At 45.9% G+C, this 24,175-nt stretch overlaps 1 protein-coding gene across 2 annotated transcripts in view; it reads left to right on the plus strand.

Annotated features, from left to right (window-relative positions):
* Positions 1 to 4,178: 4,178 nt before the first annotated feature.
* Positions 4,179 to 24,175, plus strand: part of Ubac2 (UBA domain containing 2) — a 138,126-nt gene continuing 118,129 nt past the window's right edge. For both annotated transcript variants that reach the window (XM_021182051.2, XM_021182053.2), the window contains exon 1: positions 4,179 to 4,360. In XM_021182051.2, coding sequence (XP_021037710.1) covers positions 4,330 to 4,360 — 31 coding nt within the window. In that variant the 5' untranslated portion in view covers positions 4,179 to 4,329. The remainder of the gene's footprint in view (positions 4,361 to 24,175) is intronic.

Below are 24,175 nucleotides of genomic sequence, written 5' to 3' on the forward strand. Positions count from 1 at the left end.
GTTAGACAAAAGACTGTCTTCACTCATTATTAGTTGTAGTATGGTGTTGACCTTCCCACCCAGCCTCTTTTAGGCTTTTCATGATGATCACGAGGAGAACAAGCCTAAACAGGAGATCTGGTTCATCGTGATGTGCAGGAAGAGTCACCTGACCTTACCAGTATGCCACTTGGCCTCGTAAGTGTAATAACGGTTCACAAATCTACAACACAGAGCCCAGCGTGCTGTCTCCCTCCTCCTTTTGGGTTAGCCTATGCTATTTTCTTTCAAGTGTGTGATTTTTCTCTAATAAATTACTAAGAAGATGAGACCCGTGGCCACACCTTCACCAGTGGGTATGGGTTCCGTTTCTAGAACTTAAAAAGGGCCCTGGAGACCACATCCCTTGCAGTGTGGTGGGAAACAGATGAAATGGGAAGAAAAGGAGGGGGCTCCAGAAAAGCGGTGTGGTATGCTACAGTGTGTGCTCCAGAAAAGGGGGACACTCATGTTCCCTTAAAACACCTACACCATAGTATCCACATGTAATTCTCTCCACTCATAAAAAAAATTCTTTTACAGAATCCTAAAAGGTGCGTGCAGGGTGCTACAGCCGATGGTCCTGTCTTCTGCTGGGTTTCTGAGGCATTACCATGTCTAAGCATTTTTCACAATGAAGGCTCACATCCTTGGCCTTGGCCTGCCCCTAGAGCCTGTTTTACTCATGGGCCTTGTAGGAAGAGAGAGGCAATTGCCACAGTATGGAAGTAAGCCTCAACAGCCACGAGAGTCAGTGGACAGATACTCCTACCCTCTTGCTTTGTGAGGGACTTGCCCCAACGCCCTGGGTCTCAGTGAGATTATGCTTCAGTTTCCCACAGGGCTAGTTTGTTATGATTGATTCATATCAGTTAACTCCCTGCCCTCCCATTGGTGAAGTCTCCTAGGACTACTTCTCAGACAAAACTGGTCTCAAGGGTCCTTGGGAGATCCAGGCTGAAACAGAAGGCAAGAATAGGTGAAACTTAATGAGGTTCTAATTCTGTTGAGAGGGATACCAAATTACATTCTATTAGTTTTTTTTTTTTCTTTTGCAGTTCTACTGCCCTGAAACCCTTCCCCCCTAAACCATTCTGTATGTGCACTAAAAATGATCGAATACATTTTGTGTTTGTCTCATTGTGTAGTCTGAGTGGCCTTAAACTGGATTTATAGAACAGGCTGGTCTTAGCCTCACAGAGATCATCCAGAATGCTGGTACCAAGACCAAGCCTATGATAGCTTCTTTTTTTTTTGTTGTTGTTGTTGTTTGTTTGAATTTATTGAGGCAGGGTTCCTCTGTGTAATAGTCTTGGCTGTCCTGGATCTTGCTTTGCAGACCAGGCTGGCCTTGAACTCTCAGAGATTCACCTGCCTCTTCATCCCGAATGCGAGTGCTGGGACTAAGGGCATGTGATAGGTGCCTATGATAGGTGCATGGCCTATGATAGGTATTTCTAAAGGGCTAATGAAGATTTTAGCTAAATCCACTTTTAGTAATTATATTAACTAAGTCTTTTGAATTCCAAGTAAATTTCCCATAGATTAAAACATATCCTGAAAACATAAGCTAACTTGCTAAGTCCTTTTTTGTGAGTGGATTATCTAGCCTGCTATTATATTTTTAGATCTAGATTGCATTACTTTTTAAAGTAGCCTTAAGATAAACGATGTGCACAGCTGGAGAGATGGTTCAGCCTTGGAGAGCACTGCCTGTTCTTTCTTATGTCCCAGGTTTGGTCCTAGCATCTACATGGTTGCTCACAACCACCAGTAACTCGTTTCAGAGGATCTGGTGTCCTCTGCTGGTCTCCTTTGGTACCAGGCACACACATGGTGCACATACATATATATACAAGCAGACCCTCATACATGTTAAATAAAAATGAGCCTTTTTTTTTGTTTTTGTTTTGTTTTTTTTTCAAGACAGGGTTTCTCTGTGTAGTCCTGGCTGTCCTGGAACTCACTCTGTAGACCAGGCNCTGGCTGTCCTGGAACTCACTCTGTAGACCAGGCTGGCCTTGAACTCAGAAATCCGCCTGCCTCTGCCTCCCGAGTGCTGGGATTAAAGGCATGCGCCACTACGCCCGGCAAAAATGAGCCTTGTAAAAAACATTAGGAATACTGTTCTAAGCCACTGTCTTCCAAACTAGCCTTTATCTACTACAGATAGGAGCTGTGAAGAAATCTCTGAGAATGATTAAACTTGCTGAAAATGTTAAAATTCTTCAATATTAACCCTGCGTGCAACTTAATCCCTTTGCTTAACACTTCTGACATAGGTAAAATATATATCTAAATTGTCCCATATTTTGGTATCACTACTTTTTTATTATAAAAACAAAATTATGTACACGTGTTACAGAGTAAATATTTTAAAACAGAATGGGAAACGCTTTATTTCAGGTGCAGAACAAGACAATCAAGCCTCTTTTCACAAAAGAATCTTTAATTCAAGGAGCTAATGGGTTCTCAGTAAGATTTTTGGTGATTCGGGTTGTCAGTGACATGCACACTGGCTGTTGCTACTTCTTGGTGTTTATAAATCCAGGTGACCAGAACTGCTGCCCTGATGTTCACAACAATACTGGAAGAGGAAAAAAAAGTGTTTCCTGTGGAATAATTTTCAAGAGTTTCAAGTTTTGACCACTTCAGTTTTGGTATACTTCCACTCAAGTGTTTTCATTTCCTATGAGCCCTGAATTTGTGACGATTGAGTTTTCATGTTGATATCAGTCAGTATGTGCAACTGCTACAAAACTTCTGACTACAGTTCATCTCATAGCTCTACCTCTTCAGATTTCAGATCTTCCAAACATACTAGTGTTCAACGGAATGAGGAATTTACTTCATTTCTTCCTATTAGATAATAACCTTTTATAGTTTATATTAGTTTACCATAAGTGGTTATTATCTATAATATATAGGACTTAAGTAGACAGGATTAAATTTCAAAACAATAACTTAAGAGACATAATGTGACTTTGAAGCTTTCCTTAAATCTACACTATCCCACTCGTTTCTATGTATTTAACCACTATAGGGCCATTTCTTAGATGAATCAGGCAAAAATGTCCAAATTCAACCATTCAGTTTTGACACCAGGTACTTTCCTAGGCAAACCATTTTAAGGAAGAATGCTTTTAATGTCTGGCTCAATACCCTGTGGGGATTCCCTGTGGACTTCTCTCTTTTTAGTTTGTTGTGATGTTTTGGATGAAGTATATGAAGAAAAGCTCACCCAGAGTAGGTCTGGAATTAGAAAAGCAAGCACTTAGATTAAATGGGCATTTTTCCCTCCATAAAATGTCAAAGTTTAAATGGTGGCTTCTAGATTACTTGCAACTGTGGATCTGCCTTAACACGCACTTGGTTGCCCAACAGTTCCAGTTGGTTTATCAGGCGCTGGTTAATTGGAAAACCTTACTACTCATGGATGAAAAAGAATGGGAAAGGAAAATACACGTTTTAGCATTACTACAAAAATCGGCCGGGTCTTCTGAACACCCTTCAGTGCTCCCAGGGACCCCATAGTTTGAGAACCAGTCTTAAGTGGGCTACAGATTTTGTGGGAATCAGCTTCTGCGAAGATCATAAGGAAATAATTTTCCTGCGAAATAACTCAACTGGATGAACATACAGTCCCCCCCCCCCCGAAGCCCTGGCTGTCCCTGGAACTCTCTGTAGACCTGGCTGGCCTCGAACTCAGCCTTCCAAGTGCTGGGATTAAAGGCGTGCGCCACCACTGCCCGGAACATAAAGCTAAATGTATTTTAAAAACTTTTTCTTCTACTAGCCGTCTTGTCCACCCTCCCGTGCAACCCCGGGTGCTTGGTGGGTCACCGGAAGCACAGACTGTTCACTGAGCGCCAAGGCCCACTCGGAAGTACTGAGCATGCGTGGGACTCGCGGCCGTCTCGCCCAGTGAAAGGTCAGAGGTCTCGAGAAAGGCCTGGTGTTCTATGGCGGAAGAACCGGCTCCCTCGCGGCGCTCCACGCCGTAAGGTTCTGCACTGGGAGTTCTGGCATCCGCCAACCCCGTTCCCAAACCCACCAAGAACTACCGGAAGCAGCTACCGTCCCGCTCGCCCGCACCTACGCACTTCCTCTCCGGGCAGGAAGGGGCGGGCTCTGGCCGAGAGTGCACGCCCCACGGGCTGCGCATGCGCCTTCTTCCTGGCGGCTCCGGAGCGCCTCGCCGGGCCGACTTCGCTCGCTGGTTGACAGTGCGCCTGCGCGGTCGCTGGGGGCTCTCCACCTCTGTCTCCCCTCCCCCTGACGCCCCGCGGGGGCTCCGGGCCCGGCGGGACCATGTTCACCAGCACCGGCTCCAGTGGGCTTTGTGAGTACCGGTTCCCTCATCCTTGGGCCGCCCTTCGCTCCATTCCGAGCTCTTCCCAGACCCGGCTCGGGGCAGCGGGGGACTCGGGGTTGCAGGAGGCTGGGGGCCCCTTGCCTCCCGCGCCCGAGCCTTGTCAGTTCTTGCTCTTCGGGGGCAGCGGGCGCCGCACCCACCATAACCCCGAGGGCCGAGGGGGCGCCACGTCCATCCCGCTCCCGGCGTCTCCCGCAAGGTGCGCAGCAGCTCCTGCCCTGCTGCAGGTGGGCTGGGCAGTTAGGGTCCAGCCGGGTGCTCCGCTCATCTCGTGGCCCGGGCCCACGCACGCACTTGGCGACTCGAGTGCGGGGCTGGAAGATGTCCCCGTGGGGGCGACGCTGGAACCCTGCTCGGTTCCCTCTCCCCCTTCATTCATACAGGCTTCTTTGGGACCCACCTGATTCCTGGAACGTGTGAATTTCATCCTCCGCTCCAGAATCTGCCCCCTCAAATTTAACTTCCACGTACTTCTTACCCGTTGTCCTTGAAGAGTTTTTGCGAGCTGAAAAAGTGAGCGCTTTCCAGTGAAGTTAGGAAGTCACTTGGCAAGAGAATGCAAGCTTTGCTTCTAGATGCCGCTGCACTCTCCAGTCTGCGGTGGTCAGCAGGCAGAGGGTGGAGAAGTTTATTCAACCTCCAGGCAACCCCCCCCCCCCCCACGACATTATGTTGAGTTGACTTTAGAGAGTGGACTCTTAACAAAACAGTGTTGAGATGAGGCACTGATACACCAACAGCAAACTGTTTGAACAAGCCGCAGTTCGCAGTTTCTTCCTCTGTCGGTATTTCCCATCTCTGCGTGTGAAGTTAATGTTGCTAGAGCACAGAAGTGCCTGGCATCTCCAGATGGTACATTCTGTTGTGAACGTCATGAGCCTTTCAAAGAACACTCCTGTTACATAGTCTGAGAGTTGACTAATTGTCAGAGCCAGCGACATAATTTAAAGTCATCTTCACCTCTCACCGTGATCTCAGGCTTTGAAGTAGGTTTAATGTTGTTTATGATCTCCATATTTAATAGCTAATTTAAGTTATGGAAACGTTGACGTATTGGCCCCAGAATCCATCAGAACTACTAGTGAGTTGGTCTTCAAACTACTGTTTGGATGAATAAGGTAGTGTGGCCTTACCAGGGTTACAGTATGTGGGTGGATCTGTCAACAGCAGATTTCTTCGATTTTAGTTGTTCTCAGCATCTTGAGGCACCCTTTTGTACCAAACATGTAAAAGCTAAAAAGTGACAGTCTGGGGACTTGGCTCAGTGCAGGCATGAATATTTGAGTTCTAATTCTCAATACCCATGTAAAAGCCAAGGCATGCAGTGTGTGTCTATAACTCACCAGTGAGAGGTGGAGGCAGGAGATTCCCCAGGGCTTTGTGGCCAGCCAGTTTACTGTGTCAAAAAGAAGTGGAGTGATTCAGAAAGACATCCCAATATCAGCATACACACAGGTATACACGTGTGCACACACACGCACACGTATGCACAGGGAGAAATCTGATCGAGGGCACCACAGTATGGATTAGGTTGTAGTCGCATTTGTTGCACAGCTATAAGAAAGGTAATCGTAGCTGGCATGGGTGCGTGTCCCTCTTGAGCTCCCTCGAGCCGGTGTTCAGAGCGGAGGAGTTACTGGGATGGCTTAAGTCATGCTTTAGGTGTGCATTTGACAAGCATCCAGGACCTGTGAACCGTTTGGTTTTGGAAACACGGCGTTAGGCAAGTCTTAGGTTCAATGCTTCTGATTTTGACAATAGAGCTTAGTGGTGGTTCTTCCTAGATCAGTCATTTGGCCATTCCTGAGTGTAATGACTTCTCTTTCTCTCTCTTTCTTTCTTTCTTTCTTTCTTTCTTTCTTTCTTTCTTTCTTTCTTTCTTTCTTTCTTCTTTTCTTTTTTCAAGACAGGGTTTCTCTGTGTAGCCCTGGCTGTCCTGGAACTCACTCTGTAGACCAGGCTGGCCTCCAACTCAAGAGATCCACCTGCCTCTGCCTCCCAAATGCTGTGATTAAAGGCGTGCGCCACCACCACCACCGGGCTTGTAATGACTTTTCTTGCTTCAGTGTTTTCTCCTACATAGCTTCTCCGCTGAGTGATGTCCTTTTAGCTAGGCAGCTGCGTGGCTCCGTGGTTAGGTCAAAGGTCTGATCCTGAGGAGGAAGCAAGCACCCTCAGAGGGGTGATTGATACATCTCTGCCTAGAGGTTGTGACTAGCCATCTTTCTGGCCATTTCCTGCACCTGCCTGCCCATCTGACGTCTGTGATTAGGAGATAAAGGTGCTTTAGTGTTAACATTTGGCTCCCCTCCCCCTCCCGTTCATTCAGTTGAGGACCTCCTGAAGCCGTGCATGGTTTACATAGACAGTAATGTGGTAAACAGAGTAGAGGAGTCTAGCATCAAACAGGTCAGTCAGTAATCAAAGTGTTCTTCAGTTCTGTCACATGGAGTGGATGGTGGTCCTGGTGGAGGGCTGCTGTGTGTTTGGGGGAAAAGCCTGAGAAATGAAGGAGCCAGGCATGCTACGTACGGTTCATTCAGAAAGTTGTTTTGAAGAAAGGAAGCAGCATGCACAAAGACAGGAGAAGGTGCAGTGCAGCAGGATGTGTGCAAGGTTCTGCAAGAGGCGTGCGGTGCTACGGCAGTGAACCAGGGGAAAGGGCGCTTGTGAGTATTTCTTTGCCACTGTTTTGTTCTGTGTCAGTTAGGATTGGGTAAAAGTGCTTGTAGATAGTGTGCATAATGTAGTTTAAATTCTCACATGTAGACTAATCCTGTCACTAAATAATACATGTAATCATTTTATTAGTAAGAATTCTCATTACTCATAGCACAGAATATTTGCTTTGTATGATGCACCCAATAAGCACTAATTACCATGTTTAACGTATCCCAGGTCTAGTTAGTTCCCAAGCAATTCAATGTCAAGGGGTGGGGGTGGGGTGGGTGGGGGGTGGAAAAGGGCAGCTGTGCTCAGCACAGTGGGGGAGAGACTTGGTTGTTAAGATGATTTGCTGGTGCAAGGCATAGTATTTGAACTGGTTGTTTGAGAGGTGAGGGGCTGTCAGGCCCAACAGGCTGAGCATGGAGGGCAAGGACAAGAGGCCAAAGCTATAAAGAATTAAATAAGGTCTTGTTGATGATGGGTGGAGTGAACAGTCCTGAGGTGAGGTCATGAGGACCGTGGAAGGAATGACAAGAACTGGGGCCATTCTAATGTCTACAGAGGGAGAAGCAGAAGAGTTGGGGAAGCAGACTGAAGAATGGCTGAGGATGGTGTGCAAATGTGCGCATGCCTGTCTGTGTGTGCACGCACATGCTTGAAGATGCCAAGGAGAGAATTCCAGGATAGGAGCAGTTAGTAGACAGATGATGCCAAGATTGAAAACAAAGCCTGAAAAGTGACATTTCTGGGGAAGGAAGGGGCACACTCAGAACCTTTCCAGAACTGCTCGTCCAATTGTCACAGAGATAAGTGAGGTTCTGGTGACCAAGGAGTGAGTGGGATGAAGAGGTGACAGTGAGTTAGAGATGCCATTCGAGAATGTGGATCACCAGGGGCAGACTGGTGAGCTGTACCTTAAGGTGGTCACAGGCATGGGGTGAGGTTAAGTCTGGAGAGACGTCCGTTTTTAACACTGTTGGAAGAGACCCAGTGGGAAGTGTGGGCTTGAAGAGTTAGGAATAAATGAAAGGGTAAAGTACTGAGGTGCAGGAGGAAATGACAAGGTCTAGGACCTTTGTGAGTCTGCTTTTCACTATGGGAAGAAAATGGGAGGTGGTTCTCTGCGGTGGAGCACAAGTTCCCCAATGCTGCCCGCCCTGGCAGTAAACAACCAGCCAGCCAGCCCAGAGCATCCCAGATGCCTTTCTGGGTCCCATCTCTAGAGTGACTTTCAGAAGGGCTAATTTGGGTACTAGAAATCTGGGCTTTCTTTTCTTCCTTCTCTGCATTCTGAAATCTGTCTTTTTAAAGGCTCTCCATGAGAGTCAGTAGAACAGATACTAAGGCAAGAGACTGCCCCACAGGAAGGGCCAGAGAACAGTCAGTCAGTGGGGAGATGCCCAAGGCCTGATTAAGATGGTAACACTGAGAACAGGCAGTGCCCTAGTTTGCTTTCTATTGCTGTGATAAAGATACCAACTTGGGGAGGAAAGGTTTTATTTCTCCTCATAATTTTCAGTCCATATGGCAGGAGGCTAGGACAAGAACTCAAGTCAGGAACCTGGAGCAGAAACTGAAGCAGAGGCCATAAAAAAGTGGTGCTTATAGACTTGGCTTGCTCAGCTACTTTTTTCTTTTACAACTCAGGACTACCACCCACAATGGGCTGGGCTCTCCCATGTCAGTCATCAATCATTAATGAGGAAAATGCTTTACAGACAAGCTAATCTGATAGAGGCAGATCCTCAGTGGAGACTCTCTCTTCCTACATTTGTCTATATGTCAAGTTGTCCAACACTAACCAGTGTAAACAGCGTAGGGAGGACTTGAAAGGTTTGAGGCAGGCAGGGTATGTTAGTCAAGCCTTTTAGATTGAGGGGAGGTGTTGGGTTTCTGGCAAGGGCAGCTGGCTACATCATGGTGTTACCATTCATTAAAGTAGGGAGTGCAGAGAAAGAGAGGTGGACAGGAACAGCAGTGACTGGCAGCAGAGGCTGTGCGTGGGTAGAGCTGCTGGACATTCTGGTCTGTGCAGGGTGGCCAGGAGGGGCCAGCAGAGCAGGCAGTGGTGGACATCTTGTCTCTGGCCCAGTTGGACCTTCTGTCTGTAGTGTAAATGCACACCCTTCAGCGTCTTCATGCTGTCCCTTTGTAGTGACTATCCATCCCCAGACTGGGATCCTCCTGGTGTATCAGCCCTGTCTGGCACTTCTCTCTAACATGGCCAATGTAGATCCTGTTAGTTAAGTATGCCATTTGCAATTTCGTCTAGACTCAGCCACTGCTATTCCTGGCTTGCTGTGCATGTTGAATAAGACTCCAACCATGTGTTAATTTTGGTCCCGGATCCAAGCTGAGCCATAGGCACAGTTTTACTGTTAAGTTTCTTGGATTTGGCCGTCCCTGTCGGAGATTGTTCCACAACTCACATGCAGTCAAACAAACAAACAAACAAACAAAACCATACAATACAGAAGGGGGCTGGAGAGATGGCTCATGGTTAAGAGCACTCACTGCTCTTCTGAAGGTCCTGAGTTCAAGATCCAGCACCCAAGTGGCAGCTCACAACTGTCTGATACCCTCTTCTGGTGTGCAGATGTACAGGCAGACAAAAGTATCCATATACATTAAATAAATAAGCAAATCTTAAATCATTCAAACAAAAACAATACAGAGAACAGGCTATCATCTGGGCACTCCATCACCTTCCTGCTTGTTTCTGTGTGTTCTTTCCCCTAATTGTTACATTTTTCTCTTTCTAAGGCTATCATTGTTATTCTTTTAGCCCTCTTCTGAGAGAACAAGCCTGGCACTTGGCCAAGCTGATATTTTGTCCTGTGGAGAGACTTCTAGAGCTGGGAGCCTCTCTCTTGCTACTCCCTTGACCTGGGTGTGCATCTTGCGCGGTGAAACAAACCATCTGTCCTTCAGATCCTTCATGATAGAGGACAGTGTGATTGCTGTAGTAAAACTCCTAGAATTTTGCCTTGCTAAATGTTTGGTTGGTGTGAGTGTTACCTGGTCTCTGGAGGCATGTATCTCCTTGACCTTTGTGTGCCCCGCCCGGCTCTGGGAGCACTGGGCACCTCATGCAAGCTTGTCTTCACGTCTCTTCTCACTGCCCCTCACCTTTAGCTCTCTGAGGTTTGTCTTCTATTTATGGGTCTGGCTGTGATGAGGGTGTTTCACCACACTGTTAACTCTGCTCTGGACAAAGCAACCAGAGTCATGTGACATTGAATGATGCTGGCCCCACTCCTTTTAGGATTTTCAGATACTGTTTCATGTGTATGATTGTTTGGCCTGTGTACATGTGTGTGCACTACGTGAGTGCCTGGTACCCGTAGAGCTGAGAAAAGGGCATTGAAGTCCCAGGAACTGGAGTTTTGGATTGTGAATTACCACAGGGGTGTTGGGAACCAAACCCTGGTTCCTCTGTAAGAACAGCAAGTACTTTCCACTGCTGAGCCGTCTCCCTACCACCTCGAATGGCGCTGCTCTTCCCTCGCGGTGGTTGTTGTCTTTCCTTCCTTTTTCCTTTTCAGACAGCATCTCATTCTACCCAAACAGGCTTCGGAATCATGCAGTCTCTCCCCAGCCTCCCCAGTGCTGAGCTGTAAGTGTGAATTGCTACACCCAGTCTGGTTTCACCCTCCCCCGCGGCCCCCCCCCCCCCCCCCCCCCCCCCCCCCCCCATCTCTTCATTCCCCTTGAACACATGTACTTAGTGTCTTTTGTATCTGCAGAAGGCTGGAGATGTGGATACTCATTCCTGTGAGTCAGGAAGGACAGAAACTGCGTTCTTTGAGGTAACAAGTTGTGCTGGTTGACTTGTCAACTTGACACAATCCTAGAGTCTTTTGAGAAGAGGAACCTCAGTTGACAACGTGCTTCCCTCAGATCACCTGTGGGCAAGTCCTTGAGGCAGTTTCTTGACTAGTGATTGGTACAGAGGGCCCAGCCCACTGTGGGTGGTACCACCCCTGGGCAGGTGGTTCTGGGTTCTAAAAGAAAGGGGGCTGAACAAACCAATAGAATGCAGACCAGCAAGCAGCACCCATCCATGGCCTTTGATTAGCTCCTGCTTCCGTGTTTGACACCCTCACTGCTGCCTGAGGTCTCTTAGCTCCTGGCGGTCCAGCCTCACTCTCCCACTGAGGATCCACTGGTTCTGATCACAGGCTGATCATGCTACTAGGAGGAGAAGTGGAGCCTGAATGGCAACTGCCCACAGTGGGGTTGGCCTTGCCTTACTTCAGTCCTAAGAAAATGCCTCATAAAGCTGGGCATAGGGTGCACGCCTTCAAGCTCAGCACTCAGAAGTCAGAGACATGTGATCTCTGAGTTTCAGGCCAGCCTGGTCTACATAGAGAGCTCCAAGACAGACAATGCTACACAGAGAAACCCTGTCTCAAAAACCAAAAAAGGAAGAAGAGGAAGGAAGAAGGGAGATGCCTCACAGATATTCCCAATGCCTAGGAACCAATCCAATGGAGGCAATTCCTCAGCTCACAGCTCCTCTTCCTGGTGTGTCAAGCTGACAACCAGTATGGCATGAAGTGTTGACTAAGACACCAAAATACAAGGCTGCTTCACAAAAGGGAGTGCCTAACCCTACCCCACACAACAATACAGATGACACCTAAGTGCCTACAAGTCCAAACTGGGAAACAGGGAAGAAAAGCTTCTCACCTGGGAATAAATACTGAACTGTTAGCACACTGAACTGGGTGGATACTTGTAGCTTTTTAAAATGAGCCTCTGCGCCATAGCATCTATTACTTAAGATGACGAGCCATAAACATATGTCTGGTTTTTTACTTCTACTAATCTAAATTCTGAGGACTCAAAAGAGTGACTGGCCCACAAAAATGGTCTTTAAATATCTATCTGTTGAACCAATAGATCAGTGAAGGGACAGCCTTAAGCCTAACAGTGTTGACGACAGGCACAGTGTGTGTACACCACCATTCTCTTAGTTGGCTGAGGAAACACCATGACAGAAAGCAGCGTGGGGAGGAAAGGGTTAATCAGCTTATGCTTCCACATCACTGTTCTGGGGTTTGGACATACTTCATTCCTCACTCTTGGTCCTGGCCTGCTCCCCACAGCTCCACGGCTCCCTGGCCCCACAGGCAGTGCCATTCCTTACAGGTGAACCTGAGCTATACAAAAGTTAGCTGAATATGAGCCTGAAAGATGTCCAGTAACTGGGGTCTCTGCTTTAGTTTCTGCCTGGGCTTTCCTCAGTAACAGCCATAACCTGTAACCAAATTAACCCTTTTGACTGCAAGTTGGTTTTGGTTATGGTATTTATCAAAGCAGTGGAAATGGAGTAGAGTAGCTCAGCTTTATCATCTTGTTTAAGTTGTCTTTTGTGAGCAAAGGATAGATTAGTTGGGTTTTCAGCGGTGACTTTAAACTTAATGCATTTCTGCTTTAATCAAGTCTGGGTTCTCCATGCCCTGCGCAGTTGGTTGTAAAGCCCAGAGTTGGCTCTATTTGTTTCATAAAAGTTTAGGGCTGTATGTCTGAAACGCCAAGAAACATACGGCTTACTTGTACATTTTAGCTGAGAAGGAAAAAAAATAAACATTAACCGGAGCAGGAGAAACTTAAGGGAAGGATATTTCTTTACATTGAGAAATGGAGATTAAGCCGGGCAGTGGTGGCGCATGCCTTTAATCCCAGCACTTGGGAGGCAGAGGCAGGTGGATCTCGGAGTTCGAGGCCAGCCTGGTCTACAAAGTGAGTTCTAGGACAGCCAGGGCTACACAGAGAAACCCTGTCTCAAAAAACCAAAAAGAAAAAAAAAAAAGAAAAATGGATATTAGCCACCTTTTAGAAAGTTTATAAGATCAGTTCATTTTACTTATCTATTCTTTCCCTACACATTTATGTTTTTATTGTAAAGTTACTGATTTTGTTGTTAGAAAACTACACGTTCTTTAATCTTCTAATGTGTAGAAAATCACTAAGAATAATAAATGGCATTTATTGACATTTGAGGTTTATTCCATTTTTTCAACTACAAATAGGATAATCACTAAATAAATAAAAAGCCAATTTTCCACATTCAAACATTACTTTGCATTAGTTTGTGTATGACTATAATTTACTCAACAGAATCTTTCGTATTGTTTTGCTTTTTTGTTTTGTTTTGGAGACAATGTTGGATAATATAGCCTTGGATTGGCCTAGAACTCCTAGATGGAGATCTTCTGTGTCCAACGGACACTTTTATGATGGAATTGGGACTGTGTGTTGTTTGCTTTTGTGGTGTTCTGGCTTTCCCTTTAACTATAAGCATTTGTCTAGTATGCTGTCCTTGAGTAATGAGGCCCCCCATTTCTACCCTATTATAATAATGCTGAGAGCACCTTGATTTCAAAATATTCCTAGCAATTCAAGAAGGTAAAATAGACCGAGGATGTGTGCAGTTGATAGAATACCAACGTAGTGTGCATGAAGACTTGGATGCCATTCTAGCACTGCATAAAATCAGATGTGGTTGAGCCGGTCTGTGCAAGTAGAGACTTGAAGGTCAAAAGTTCAAGGTCCATTACCTAGGGAGTTTGAGGCCAACTCAGGATCTGTCTTTAAACAAAAATAAAGGTAAAGTAAAACATATAATAAGGTGTATGGTCATAACTTTTGGCACAGTGCCAAATTCCAGACCTTAAGGGTAGTACTAAATTAAAACTTGACAGGCAGTTTTTGAGAGAAAAAGACTGCTTTACGTAATCTTTGCAGCTGCTCCGTGAAGATTAGGAACTTAGCTATTGTTTTCCTCATTGCAAACCAATGTCCTGTCTCATAAGCTGAGATTTGACCCATGACCCAGATTCATGTCCTCCATAGGTCACACAGTTGTCACCCTGGTCTCTCCCTGTCTGTAGCAGGGATGTGCCTGTCATAGGTAGATCTTTATACCATGCATGTATGTCTGCACTTGTGTGCACGCACACTTATTTATGCAAGCTTGTGTGGTGAGTGTGCATGTATATGTATGTGCTGTGTGGAGCCACAGGTGGGTGTTAGTGTCTTCCTCAGTTGGTCTTCACTGCGTTTTTTGAGACAGTCTTTCATTGAGCAAAGAGCTCATCCATCTAGCTAGACTGGCTGCCCATGAGTGTCAGGGATCTGTCTGTCTCTGCTCCCCACCTCCCCTACCCCCAGCTCTGCGGTTACAGATTTTATATGAGTACTGGGTATTGAACTCAGCACACATTTTGCAAACACTTTACCAACTGAGTCATCTCTCCAACCTGAGTTGTTCGTTCTTTCTTTCTTTCTTTCTTTCTTTCTTTCTTTTTTTTTTTTTTTGAGACAGGGTTTCTCTGTATAGCTCTGGCTGTTCTGGAACTCACTTTGTAGACCAGGCTGGCCTCGAACTCAGAAATCCGCCTGCCTCTGCCTCCCGAGTGCTGGGATTAAAGGCGAGCGCCACCACTGCCTGGCTTGAGATATTTTTCTTTAGTTCATATGGATTATAGTAGCATTCTTATTGACCATTTCTCTCAGTCTCTTTAATGTAGCTTGACACAATGGAGAGAGTGGACGCTAATATTTGGCTGTATTGTTATTTAATGATTAGTGAAAATTAATACTTCCAAGGCATTTAGCAACCCTGCAGTGAAAAAGCACTGGGAAGGTGGCCCAGCATATAGAGCTCTTGCTTGGCTAGTCAAAGAGCTTCTGTTCAAGTGATTAGACTGGAACTGAGTCTCAGGGCCCGCATAAATGTAGGTGTGGTGGGTGAGTGTAGCCACTCCCCTGTAATTTCAGCCCGAGGAGATGGAGACGAGGCCAAGCCTGACGGTTAGTTCTGGGTTTGATGTCAGATGTTGCCTCAGAGGGTAACATGGAGCAGAGGAGTTCCAGCATACATCCACACAAGTGCACACACACCTGCACACAAAATAATACAAACATACATGCTCACCACATACACATGAGAGAGTTTTCATACATTCTGTGTGTCTTGTGGGGCAAGAAAGGAGCCATCAGGAGGAGTGGGGTGGGGACAGGAGGGTGATAGGGAAGGGAACAAAGCATGGTGACACACATGTGTGAAAATATAGCGGACGCATAAAAGGTTAATTAAAAAGATCTCATTTTGTTTTGTTTTGTTTTGTGAGATAGGGTTTCTCTGTATAGCTCTGGCTGTCCTGGAACTCACTTTGTAGACCAGGCTGGCCTCGAACTCAGAAATCTGCCTGCCTCTGCCTCGCAAGTGCTGGGATTAAAGGCATGCTGTGAGCATCCGACTCACCAGCAAAACAGATGCTACAACAGGATCCTTCTGCACATGTTTATTGGGAGAGCTTGATTGCAGAGGCGAAAAGACCCCGAGCCCAGAACTGGCGCTGCTTATATAGGCCTAGGAGAGGCGTGTCCACAACCGATTGGTTATGCTCTCAGTACCTCATTTACATACCTCATTTACATATCTACACCCGATTGGTTATGCATTCAGTACCTCATTTACATGTCCTGGGCCAGGCAGTGACTCTGCAAAAAACTCTACTGCACATGCACACATTGGTTGTTTACCCAAACTTATGGGTGGTGGCCAGTGGTAGCCAGCGCCACCTTGTAATGGCGTATGTGGCTTCCCACAGCGTGTGCCACCACTGCCCAGCAAGAAAGATGTCTTAACTTACTGAAATTCTAAACTACTTAGAAATGAAAATCCAGATGTAAGGAGAGCAAACTGTCATGCTGGCAGATTTGATCCTCATTCCCATAATTGCTCCTGTATAAGTGTTATCCCGTGAGCATGTGTACATGAAAACATTGTTCTTTTTCTCTGCTTCCTTTCCTCCCTCCAACTCCTCCCATGTCCCACGTCCCCTCTGCCCTGCCAATTGATGACCTCTTTTTCTTACTAGTTACATGACTGTTTATTATCAGTTATGCATATGCTCTCTGTGTCTGTCTGTCTGTCTGTCTCTGTCACACACACACACACACACACACACACACACACACACACCCTGATTGGGTGTATGTGATTTAGAGTTGTCCACTTTGTATTGGATAACCAATTAGGGCTCCTCTCTAGAAGAGGTGAGTTCTCCCTCCCTCAGCAGTCATTAGTTGCCTGTCGGTTTTGGCTTTGTTGTTGTTTTTGTTTTTTCTGACAGGGTTTCTCTGTATAGCCCTGGCTGTCTGGAACTCACTCTGTAGCCAGGCCGGCCTCGAACTCAGAGATCCGCCTGCCTCTGCCTTCCGAGTGCTGGGATTCGAGGTGGACGCCACCATACCCTGCTTATTTGTTGCCTCCTGGTCTTTGTCTGTTGTGTGGGACCCAGTGAGACTTCCCTCTTCTGAGTTAGCATTTCTATTGCTGTTGTCATTGTTTAGGCACCATATTGCCGAGGTGCTGTGGATGCAGCTTTCCTGTCATACACTGGGGACACAATCTCATAGTAAACTTCTTGGTCATCTGGCTCTCAGAGTCTCTCTGTCCTGTCCTTGCTCTTCCTTGAACTTTATGTGCAGTGCATTCATTGAGCTGGGCTCCCCATGGTCCTGGAACTCACTATGTAGACCAGGCTGGCCTTGACCTCATGAAGGTCCTCCTGCCTCTGCCTCCCAAGTGGGTGGGTTCAAAGGTGTGTGCCACACTGCTGGCCAGTGTTTACATCCTTGAACAGGAATAATCACAGGTGTGGAGTTACAGGATCAGAGGATGGGAAATTATACAGCCATGCTGTGGAGTTACAGGGTCAGAGGATGGGAAATTGTACAGCCATGCCCGCATGAGAAGCTTGGGTTCCTCCTCTGTGGTTGCCAGGGTTGAGGGCAGATTTTTCTCACCACACATTTGTAATCATCAGACATGATAATTTAAACAGTTTTGTCAATGGAGAGATTAAATGTTTCATTCTTGTTCTCTTCATTCAGTTCTTTGGGAAAGTGAATATTTCTCACATTTTGTGTGTGGCTTAGCCATTCATCTTACGTTTTTGGTTTCTGTATTTCAAGAAATGCATGTATGTATGCATGCATGTGCATGCACATACACACACACTTTTTTTTTTTTCCAAGACAGGATTTCCCTGGTTGTTCTAGAACTTGCTCTGTAGACCAGGCTGACCTTGAACTCACAGAGATCTGTCTGTTTCTCCTTCCTGAGTGCTGGGATTAAAGGCATGTGACACCACTCCCAGCCACAAGTATTTTTTAATTTATGAATTCTTGGCATAATCCGTAGATTCCAGTATGAAAATGAGCAATGAGCCTCTTTGTGAGTTTGAGGCCAGCCAGGAGTGAGGCCCTGCCTCAAAAAGAAAAAAGAGAAGGAATGTACAGTGCACCCTCTGCACTTTGCTTCCTAATTATGTGTCATATGTGTATGGTGTTTCTGTCGTGATTCAATAGCAAGCCTTCCCTGATTTGTCTCTGAGTTGATTTTTATATGGAAAATAAAAATCATTAGCTCTTCTAACATTCATTGCTATGGTTGTGTATTTATTGTGGAATCAAGGGCCATGGTGGCACTTACCAGGAAATCACCCTCTTTCCTACCCTGGTTCAGGTTGGTTCTCTGTAGCTGCTCTTTGAGTCTTGTATCATCTGTCTTGGCATCTTTTTTTTTTTGTTTGTTTTGTTTCCCTGCTGGAGTGAACTTTTCATGTGACATCATAGGCTGCGAACTTTATTTGCTTAGTATTTATCCTGTGTGCCCGCTTGTTAGTATATGCACCATGTGTACATAGTGCCTGTGGAGGACAGAAGAAAGCATCCCTGGAACTAGAGTTACAGGTGCCTGCGAGCCACCCCATGGTGGGGGGGCTAGGGAAGGAACCCTTGAGCTTTTGATCCTCCTGCCTCCACCTGAGCCCTGGGATTCCAGGCATCATGTTGCCACCCTGACCGATGCGTGATGCATTTCAGTGGAATGGGACCCAGCGCTTCACGCATGCTAGTCAAACATTTGGGCAGGTAAGCTGCGTACACCAGATGCTTGGCTGGGGCAGGAGCTGGCAAATGGCTAATTCCAGTCAGGTGGGCTCATCTCTTCTTGTTAATTTTCTCTCTGAGTGAAGTTGTCTGTCTGTCCAGCATCCCATCTTCTACCCTGTCATCCTTACCGTCATCCTCTCTGAAATTTGACATCACCCCAAGCTCACGTCTCCTTTGAGACTTCCAGCCTTGCGTGTGCTGCTCCCGTTGTAGAATGTTACTGCAGGATTTTATTTGCTGGGTAAGCCTTCTCTCCAGGTAGGCTGTCTGTGAGAAAGGATGTGAGAGTAGACTTGGGAGGGATATCATGGCCCAAGTGGCCCAGCAATGTGCTCAGTGGCATTGCTGCCACTAGAGGTAGCTTTAAACAGTATGGGGCCCAAGAGTAAAGACCATTTAGTCTTCCTTAGTCACAGCCCTACTACAGTCAAAAGTCTCAGTGTGTTCTTACAAATACCTCTCTCTCTAACACCATTTTCCCATTGTAACAGAACAGGAGGCAGGCCGAGTGTCCAGCCAACAATAATATTAGTAGAACTGAGAACCTTTGTTTTGTTTAGAAAGTGTGGTTAGTTTTGCTGTTATCATCTCTAATTACCAAGGGATACTATCTCTGTCGTAGTGACAGAGTTCTCTTTAAAATTAATGCATGCAGATTATAGTATGGGGACTTCCAGGACGAGGAGGACGCTGATGATCCTGTGGTGGGGAGAGGGTGAGGGCGCTCTATACTGTAACCTCTCATGTTCTTTCCCAGAGCTTCCCAGCGCCCTGGACTCACTTGAAAGGATACATGTCTCTGGCATCCTGGGGATTGTTATCTCAGGACGGCTGGACAGGAGGCGCAGCAGACAAGGGCCTCAGTCCATGGTGTCTGGCCGGGACTCTGTCTCCCCCACTTTCTGGATTCCTTGCTTTTATTTGGCTCTTTACTCTTCTGGACTTGGTTTTAGTGTTTGAGGTTTGAGGTGGGCTTTTCTTTCTTCACCCCTATGGCTGGAGGTGTATCTGTCAGTTTCTAGCCTTTGTCTGCTCACAGACTAGTGAGGGACTAGGAGGCCATGTAGATGCTCAGACTTAAATGGTTTCTAGCTTGATCCTCCTGGGAATTCTTATCAGAGAGGCTGTGCCCCTTAGATCATCCAAGCTCTGAAGTCAGGCTCCACCCTCTCTACCCTGTAAATGTGTGCTTCACATGTGGCCAGTCTAGGGATGCATACAGCCCATTTGCTTCTTTCCTCTGATGTCCTCCTAGTGCATGTCATTTAGTATGTTGTAGCCCTTAGTAGCCTTTACCTGACCTGCCTTTTGGGGTTGAGGAGCTGAGTCTGTGAACACCTGGACTCTTTACGGAATGTCCCCAGGTTGTTACCCGCAGCATTTTCATGGACTTTGCGCTGACGATTTTTGTCCTGTCATATATTGGCATTGCTGATGGATGCCTGCTTCAACACTGCTTCCACAGACTGGGGCCTGGGCAGGCCACATGTCTGTTAGGAGTGGGATTTGTTTGCTGACACTTTACAAATAATCCAGACTTCTCGTGAGGTGAGTGACCTGGCACTTTTAGGGCTGAACTGTTGCATGGCAATGGGGTCTCCTCAGTGTGCACTGCTGTTTCTACATGGACTTCCCTGCTGCACTGAGCATGCCTGGGCTCAGATTCTTAAAGCACCTCAGATTTCCACACTTTGAAATTCTGTTTCTTTATCTCTCACAGTTTAGTGTACAGGTAGAGAACTTTTCTTTCAAGCCGCTTGCCTCACCTTCCAGAGCTGCTGCTTCTGTGAAGATGGTGTCCTGTGCTTATGTAACACTGGTCTCCCCTTTCACTCTAAAACCATCAGATTGTGTGTGTCATGTAATGAGTACTTTGAACAGTCACTGTTCTTTGTGATTAATGAAGGGTTAATGTTACATTAAATAAGTGTAAACCCAACTGTGCTAACACCAAGTAAGTCTCGGATGCTAATGCTGATGCCCCTGCACACTCTGCAAGGCCGCTGTGTTTTCCTAAGGCCTGGAGCTGGCCTGCACCCTCAGGGCTCTCAGGACCACAGCCTTTTTACATTTTTATTGCCACTGCTCTCAGCTCTTCCTCTCTGCACATTTTAGAAAATTGAGAATTGTGTGTGTGTGTGTGTGTGTGTGTGTGTGTGTGTGTGTGTAGAGGGTAAGTCCTACTTTCTGTTTCTTTTCCCTCCTCTAGCACCTTCCTAATACTTTCTTCTGTTTATTTTCCTGATAGGCCTCACCACCACTAGTACTTTAATAGGTGTTTATTGGCTCTTGTCCTGAGCTAGGCACTCCCGCCTGACTGCCAGGGCACTTCTGTGAGTGAGGTGCAGCCCATGAGGCAGGCGCCTGGGGTCATTGAATGCTCCCAAGCGCTTTAGGGGCAGAAGGTCAACCCTAACCCTAACCCTGATTCATGGATGGCTTTCAGTTTATTTTTTGTTTTGTTTGGTTTGGTTTGGTTTTGTCTTAACGTCTAAACACTCTTGGAAGATGGGAGTAATAGGAATGAACCCTTTGACCCCTGGCAGTCTTACAAAAGTCTTTGTGGAGATGGTCACCAGAAGCTTGCATTCCTCATACTGCAGTGTAGTCACTGAAGACAAGTCCTTTAGGGTTCATTCCAGGAAGCGGAGTAGCTTGGAAACTGAATTGTGAGGAAGCTAAGGCTCAGAGCTCAACTGGCTCTGCTTGGGAACTGAAATGTGTGGAAGGGGAAGGCTCAGTGCTTGACTGACTTGGCTTTTGTACAGTTCCACCCTTGTTTTCTGTTTAGTCCCTTTCTCATAAAAAGTTTGTGTAAAAGTTACATTATGAGATACTGAAGCATCCCTTAAGCAGTCAGTAATGGGAAGATCAGTGGTGCGGTCGGGTATGGTGGTCCTTCTTGCAAGGGTGTGAACCACATTGGGTTTTTTGACATACGCTTTTGCAGGCCAGACTTGTGGGGGCAGATTGAGTTGCCAGGTTGCTGCTCCTCCGTGTGTCTGGTGTGCCTGCATCTTGTAATAGCTCACACGGCTAAGCAAAACCTGTGGTTAGTGTCTTCAGTGCTCAAAATATTCAGGCAAAATTCACATAGCACGATTCTTGTTCCAGCCCTTTAAAGCATTTACCTAATGGCATTGCTGTGTGTGTATATGGCATGCTGACGTGTCACGTAGCAAGTACAGAATTTCACTCCTCTCCCCTCAACAGGATTCTGTTGTATGGAGCAGATTTTAGTCTCTTCATTTGTTGGTGGTCCCTTGGTTGTGTTTTACATATTATTATAATACTGCTTTAAACATTCATATGTAAGCTTTTTTTTCAAATTATGTTTTCACTTTTCCTGGGTATATGTCTAAGAGTGGAATTTATGAGTCATATGGTTATTTTATAAGAAAGGATGTGTGTGTATGTGTATGCATATATATATGGAGAGAGAGAGAGAGTGTGTGAGTGTGTGTGTGTGTGAGAGAGAGAGAGAGTGTGTGTGTGTGTGAGAGAGAGTCAATCAGGCAGAATTGGGTCCAAATAGTAGCCCCTTTCCTATCAAGCTGTGACTTGGAGCAAATTATGTAATCATCTTTCTTCACCTACTGTCTGTGAGCAGTGAATTCCTGTCTCCAGATAATAAGGACTCAGGAGACATAAGAAAGCCTTCTATCAGGACAGTTTAGTGTGTGGGGTAGTCCACCTGAAATGGAGTCACTGTGTTCATTATTTATAGTGACAGGGCCTCCTGAGCCGCACAGACAACAGTGTGTACTTTTGTCACACCCAAGAGAAGCCAGAGATTAGCAGCTCTGAGGAAATCTTAACTTTGGTGTTTCATAGCACTTGGCATGGATGATTTTCCTTTTATTTTAGATTAACAGGTTGCCTGTTCATTCAACTCATAGTATTCCTGTTTTCAAAGGTAAAGAAGTATCTGTTAGAGAAACGACTTTTAAAAGCCTTGCTTGTTTAATGCTTGGACTTTTATGTGGGAACTACAGTTTGCTAGTGACTGGCCTGAGCTCTGAGCATGTTTAATGCTTGGACTTTTATGTGGGAACTACAGTTTGCTAGTGACTGGCCTGAGCTCTGAGCATGAGGACATGACAGACTTCTCCCTGAGTAAGTAACTAGTTAAAAATTACTTGGGAGGCAGAGGCAGGTGGATTTCTGTGAGTTCAAGCCTGGCCTACAAAGCAAGTTTAGGACAGCCAGGGCTCTGTTACACAGAGAAACCTTGTCTCAAAAAAACAAAAAAACCAAGTTTCCATTAAATTAGATTTGTATAAGAGGCAAGGTGTCTCATGAATAGACCATGATTATTATTGTTAGTATTTTGATAGATGCTTATAAGTATACTGTAGCTATCTTCAGATCACCAGAAGAGGGAATCAGATCCCATTACAGATGGTTGTGAGCGATCATGTGGTTGCTGGAATTTGAACTCGTGACCTCTGGGAGAGCAGTCAGTGCTCCTAACTGCTGAGCCATCTCTCCAGCCCTTGATAGATGCTTTACAAAACACCTACTTATGTACTACTTTTTAAAAAAAGTTTTGTATGATTCTATATGCCACTAATACTGTTTTTGGAACATCTTTCTATTAGGTAGTATTTTTATACTACTTATTTCTTAGTGTCAAATGATATTCCTTCTTACATGTAGATCATCATTTAATTTTCCCATTTTCCTTTTGGGCATTTACAGATACTGTTTTCACAGTAATACAGGCAATGCCAGGAGAGCATCTTCATGACAGATAAAGTCTGTGCATATCCGTGGTAATTATTGCTGTGGCCTGAATCCTCTGTGTGTGTGTGTGTGTGTGTGTGTGTGTGTGTGTGAGAGAGAGAGAGAGAGAGAATGAGAATGAGAATGAGAATGTGTTTGAGCTTTCTACCATAGTGACAGGTGCCTTGGAAGAACAATTTCAGAGAGGAAAGATTTGCTTCAGATCATGGCTTTAGAAATGCTAATCCGTGGTTAACTGGTTCCATCCCCTGTAGGGCTGTGTGAGGCAGGGTACCGTGGTGGTGAGGGTGTATGATGGAGAGGGTTGCTTCATGGCAGCCAGTAATGATGGGTGGAAGAGTGGAGAGAGAGGCTGTGTTGGTTGCCACAGAGGGTGGATGGTAAGGGGAAGAAGAAGGGAAGGGGAAGAGGGAGAGAAGAGATGGAGGAGGACACTTAGAGAAGCACAGTTCTACAGCAGTCATTTGCCTCTGAGTTAACCCAGTGATGTTTAGTCCCAGCGCCATCCAGGCACTGGACACATCATGCTGCTCTCAGACCAGGCTTTCAGTAGCCTTTGGAGGTGGTTTTCACATTAACACCACAGTCACACGTCTTAGTTTTGATCATTTCAGCATGTAGTAAGTGTGCACCACACTGGTACGCTGTCTCCATTCAAAGTCGCATGTGCTTGTTATGGACAAGGCACCGCTGCGATTCGTTAGTGCTTATTTATTTATTTATTTATTTTAATGTTTTATTTGACACTACTAGTGTTCTGCCTGCTTGTATGCTATGTATGACGACATCAGATCCCCTGGAACTGGAGTTACAGATAGCTGTGAACTGCCATGTGGGTGCTGGGAATTGAACCCCGGTCCTTTGGAGGAGCAGCCAGTACTCTTAACCACCGAACCATCTCTCCAGGCCCTTGTTAGTGCTTCTCGTGACCGTCTATGTGTCTTTCCCGTAACCGACATCAGGACTGTGGAGCTGCATGGCAGTGAAATGTAGGATGTGGTCGTGGTCGGATCAGATTGCCGGGGTTTGACTTGTAACTTGCTTGGCTGCTAGGCTGCTGTACGATTCTTCTTGTGCATCTTCTCTGTATGCTCAACCTCAGAGCTCACTCAGTCTTCCTGGAGTGCCACGTGGTGTAAGCTTCTGATTATGCTTGCTTCTTCATTCCTCCAGTAAGGCTCTTTCCACCCCACCCGACACCCCAATTGTCTAGACTATTGGTACAAATGTAACTCTACCAGGTGCATTTGCCAGGTTTCTCACAAAGTCCTTGCTGAGCTGTCACATTTGCTGGGAGCCAACCGGATAAAAAAGTTACTAGTTCTTTGAGAGTTTTGTACAATATATTTTGGTCAAAATCACCTCTCAACTTTTCCCAGACCTTTTCTTTGTCCA

The sequence above is a fragment of the Mus caroli genome, chromosome 14 (genome assembly GCF_900094665.2).
Source record: "Mus caroli chromosome 14, CAROLI_EIJ_v1.1, whole genome shotgun sequence".
Taxonomy (NCBI): Eukaryota; Metazoa; Chordata; class Mammalia; order Rodentia; family Muridae; genus Mus; species Mus caroli.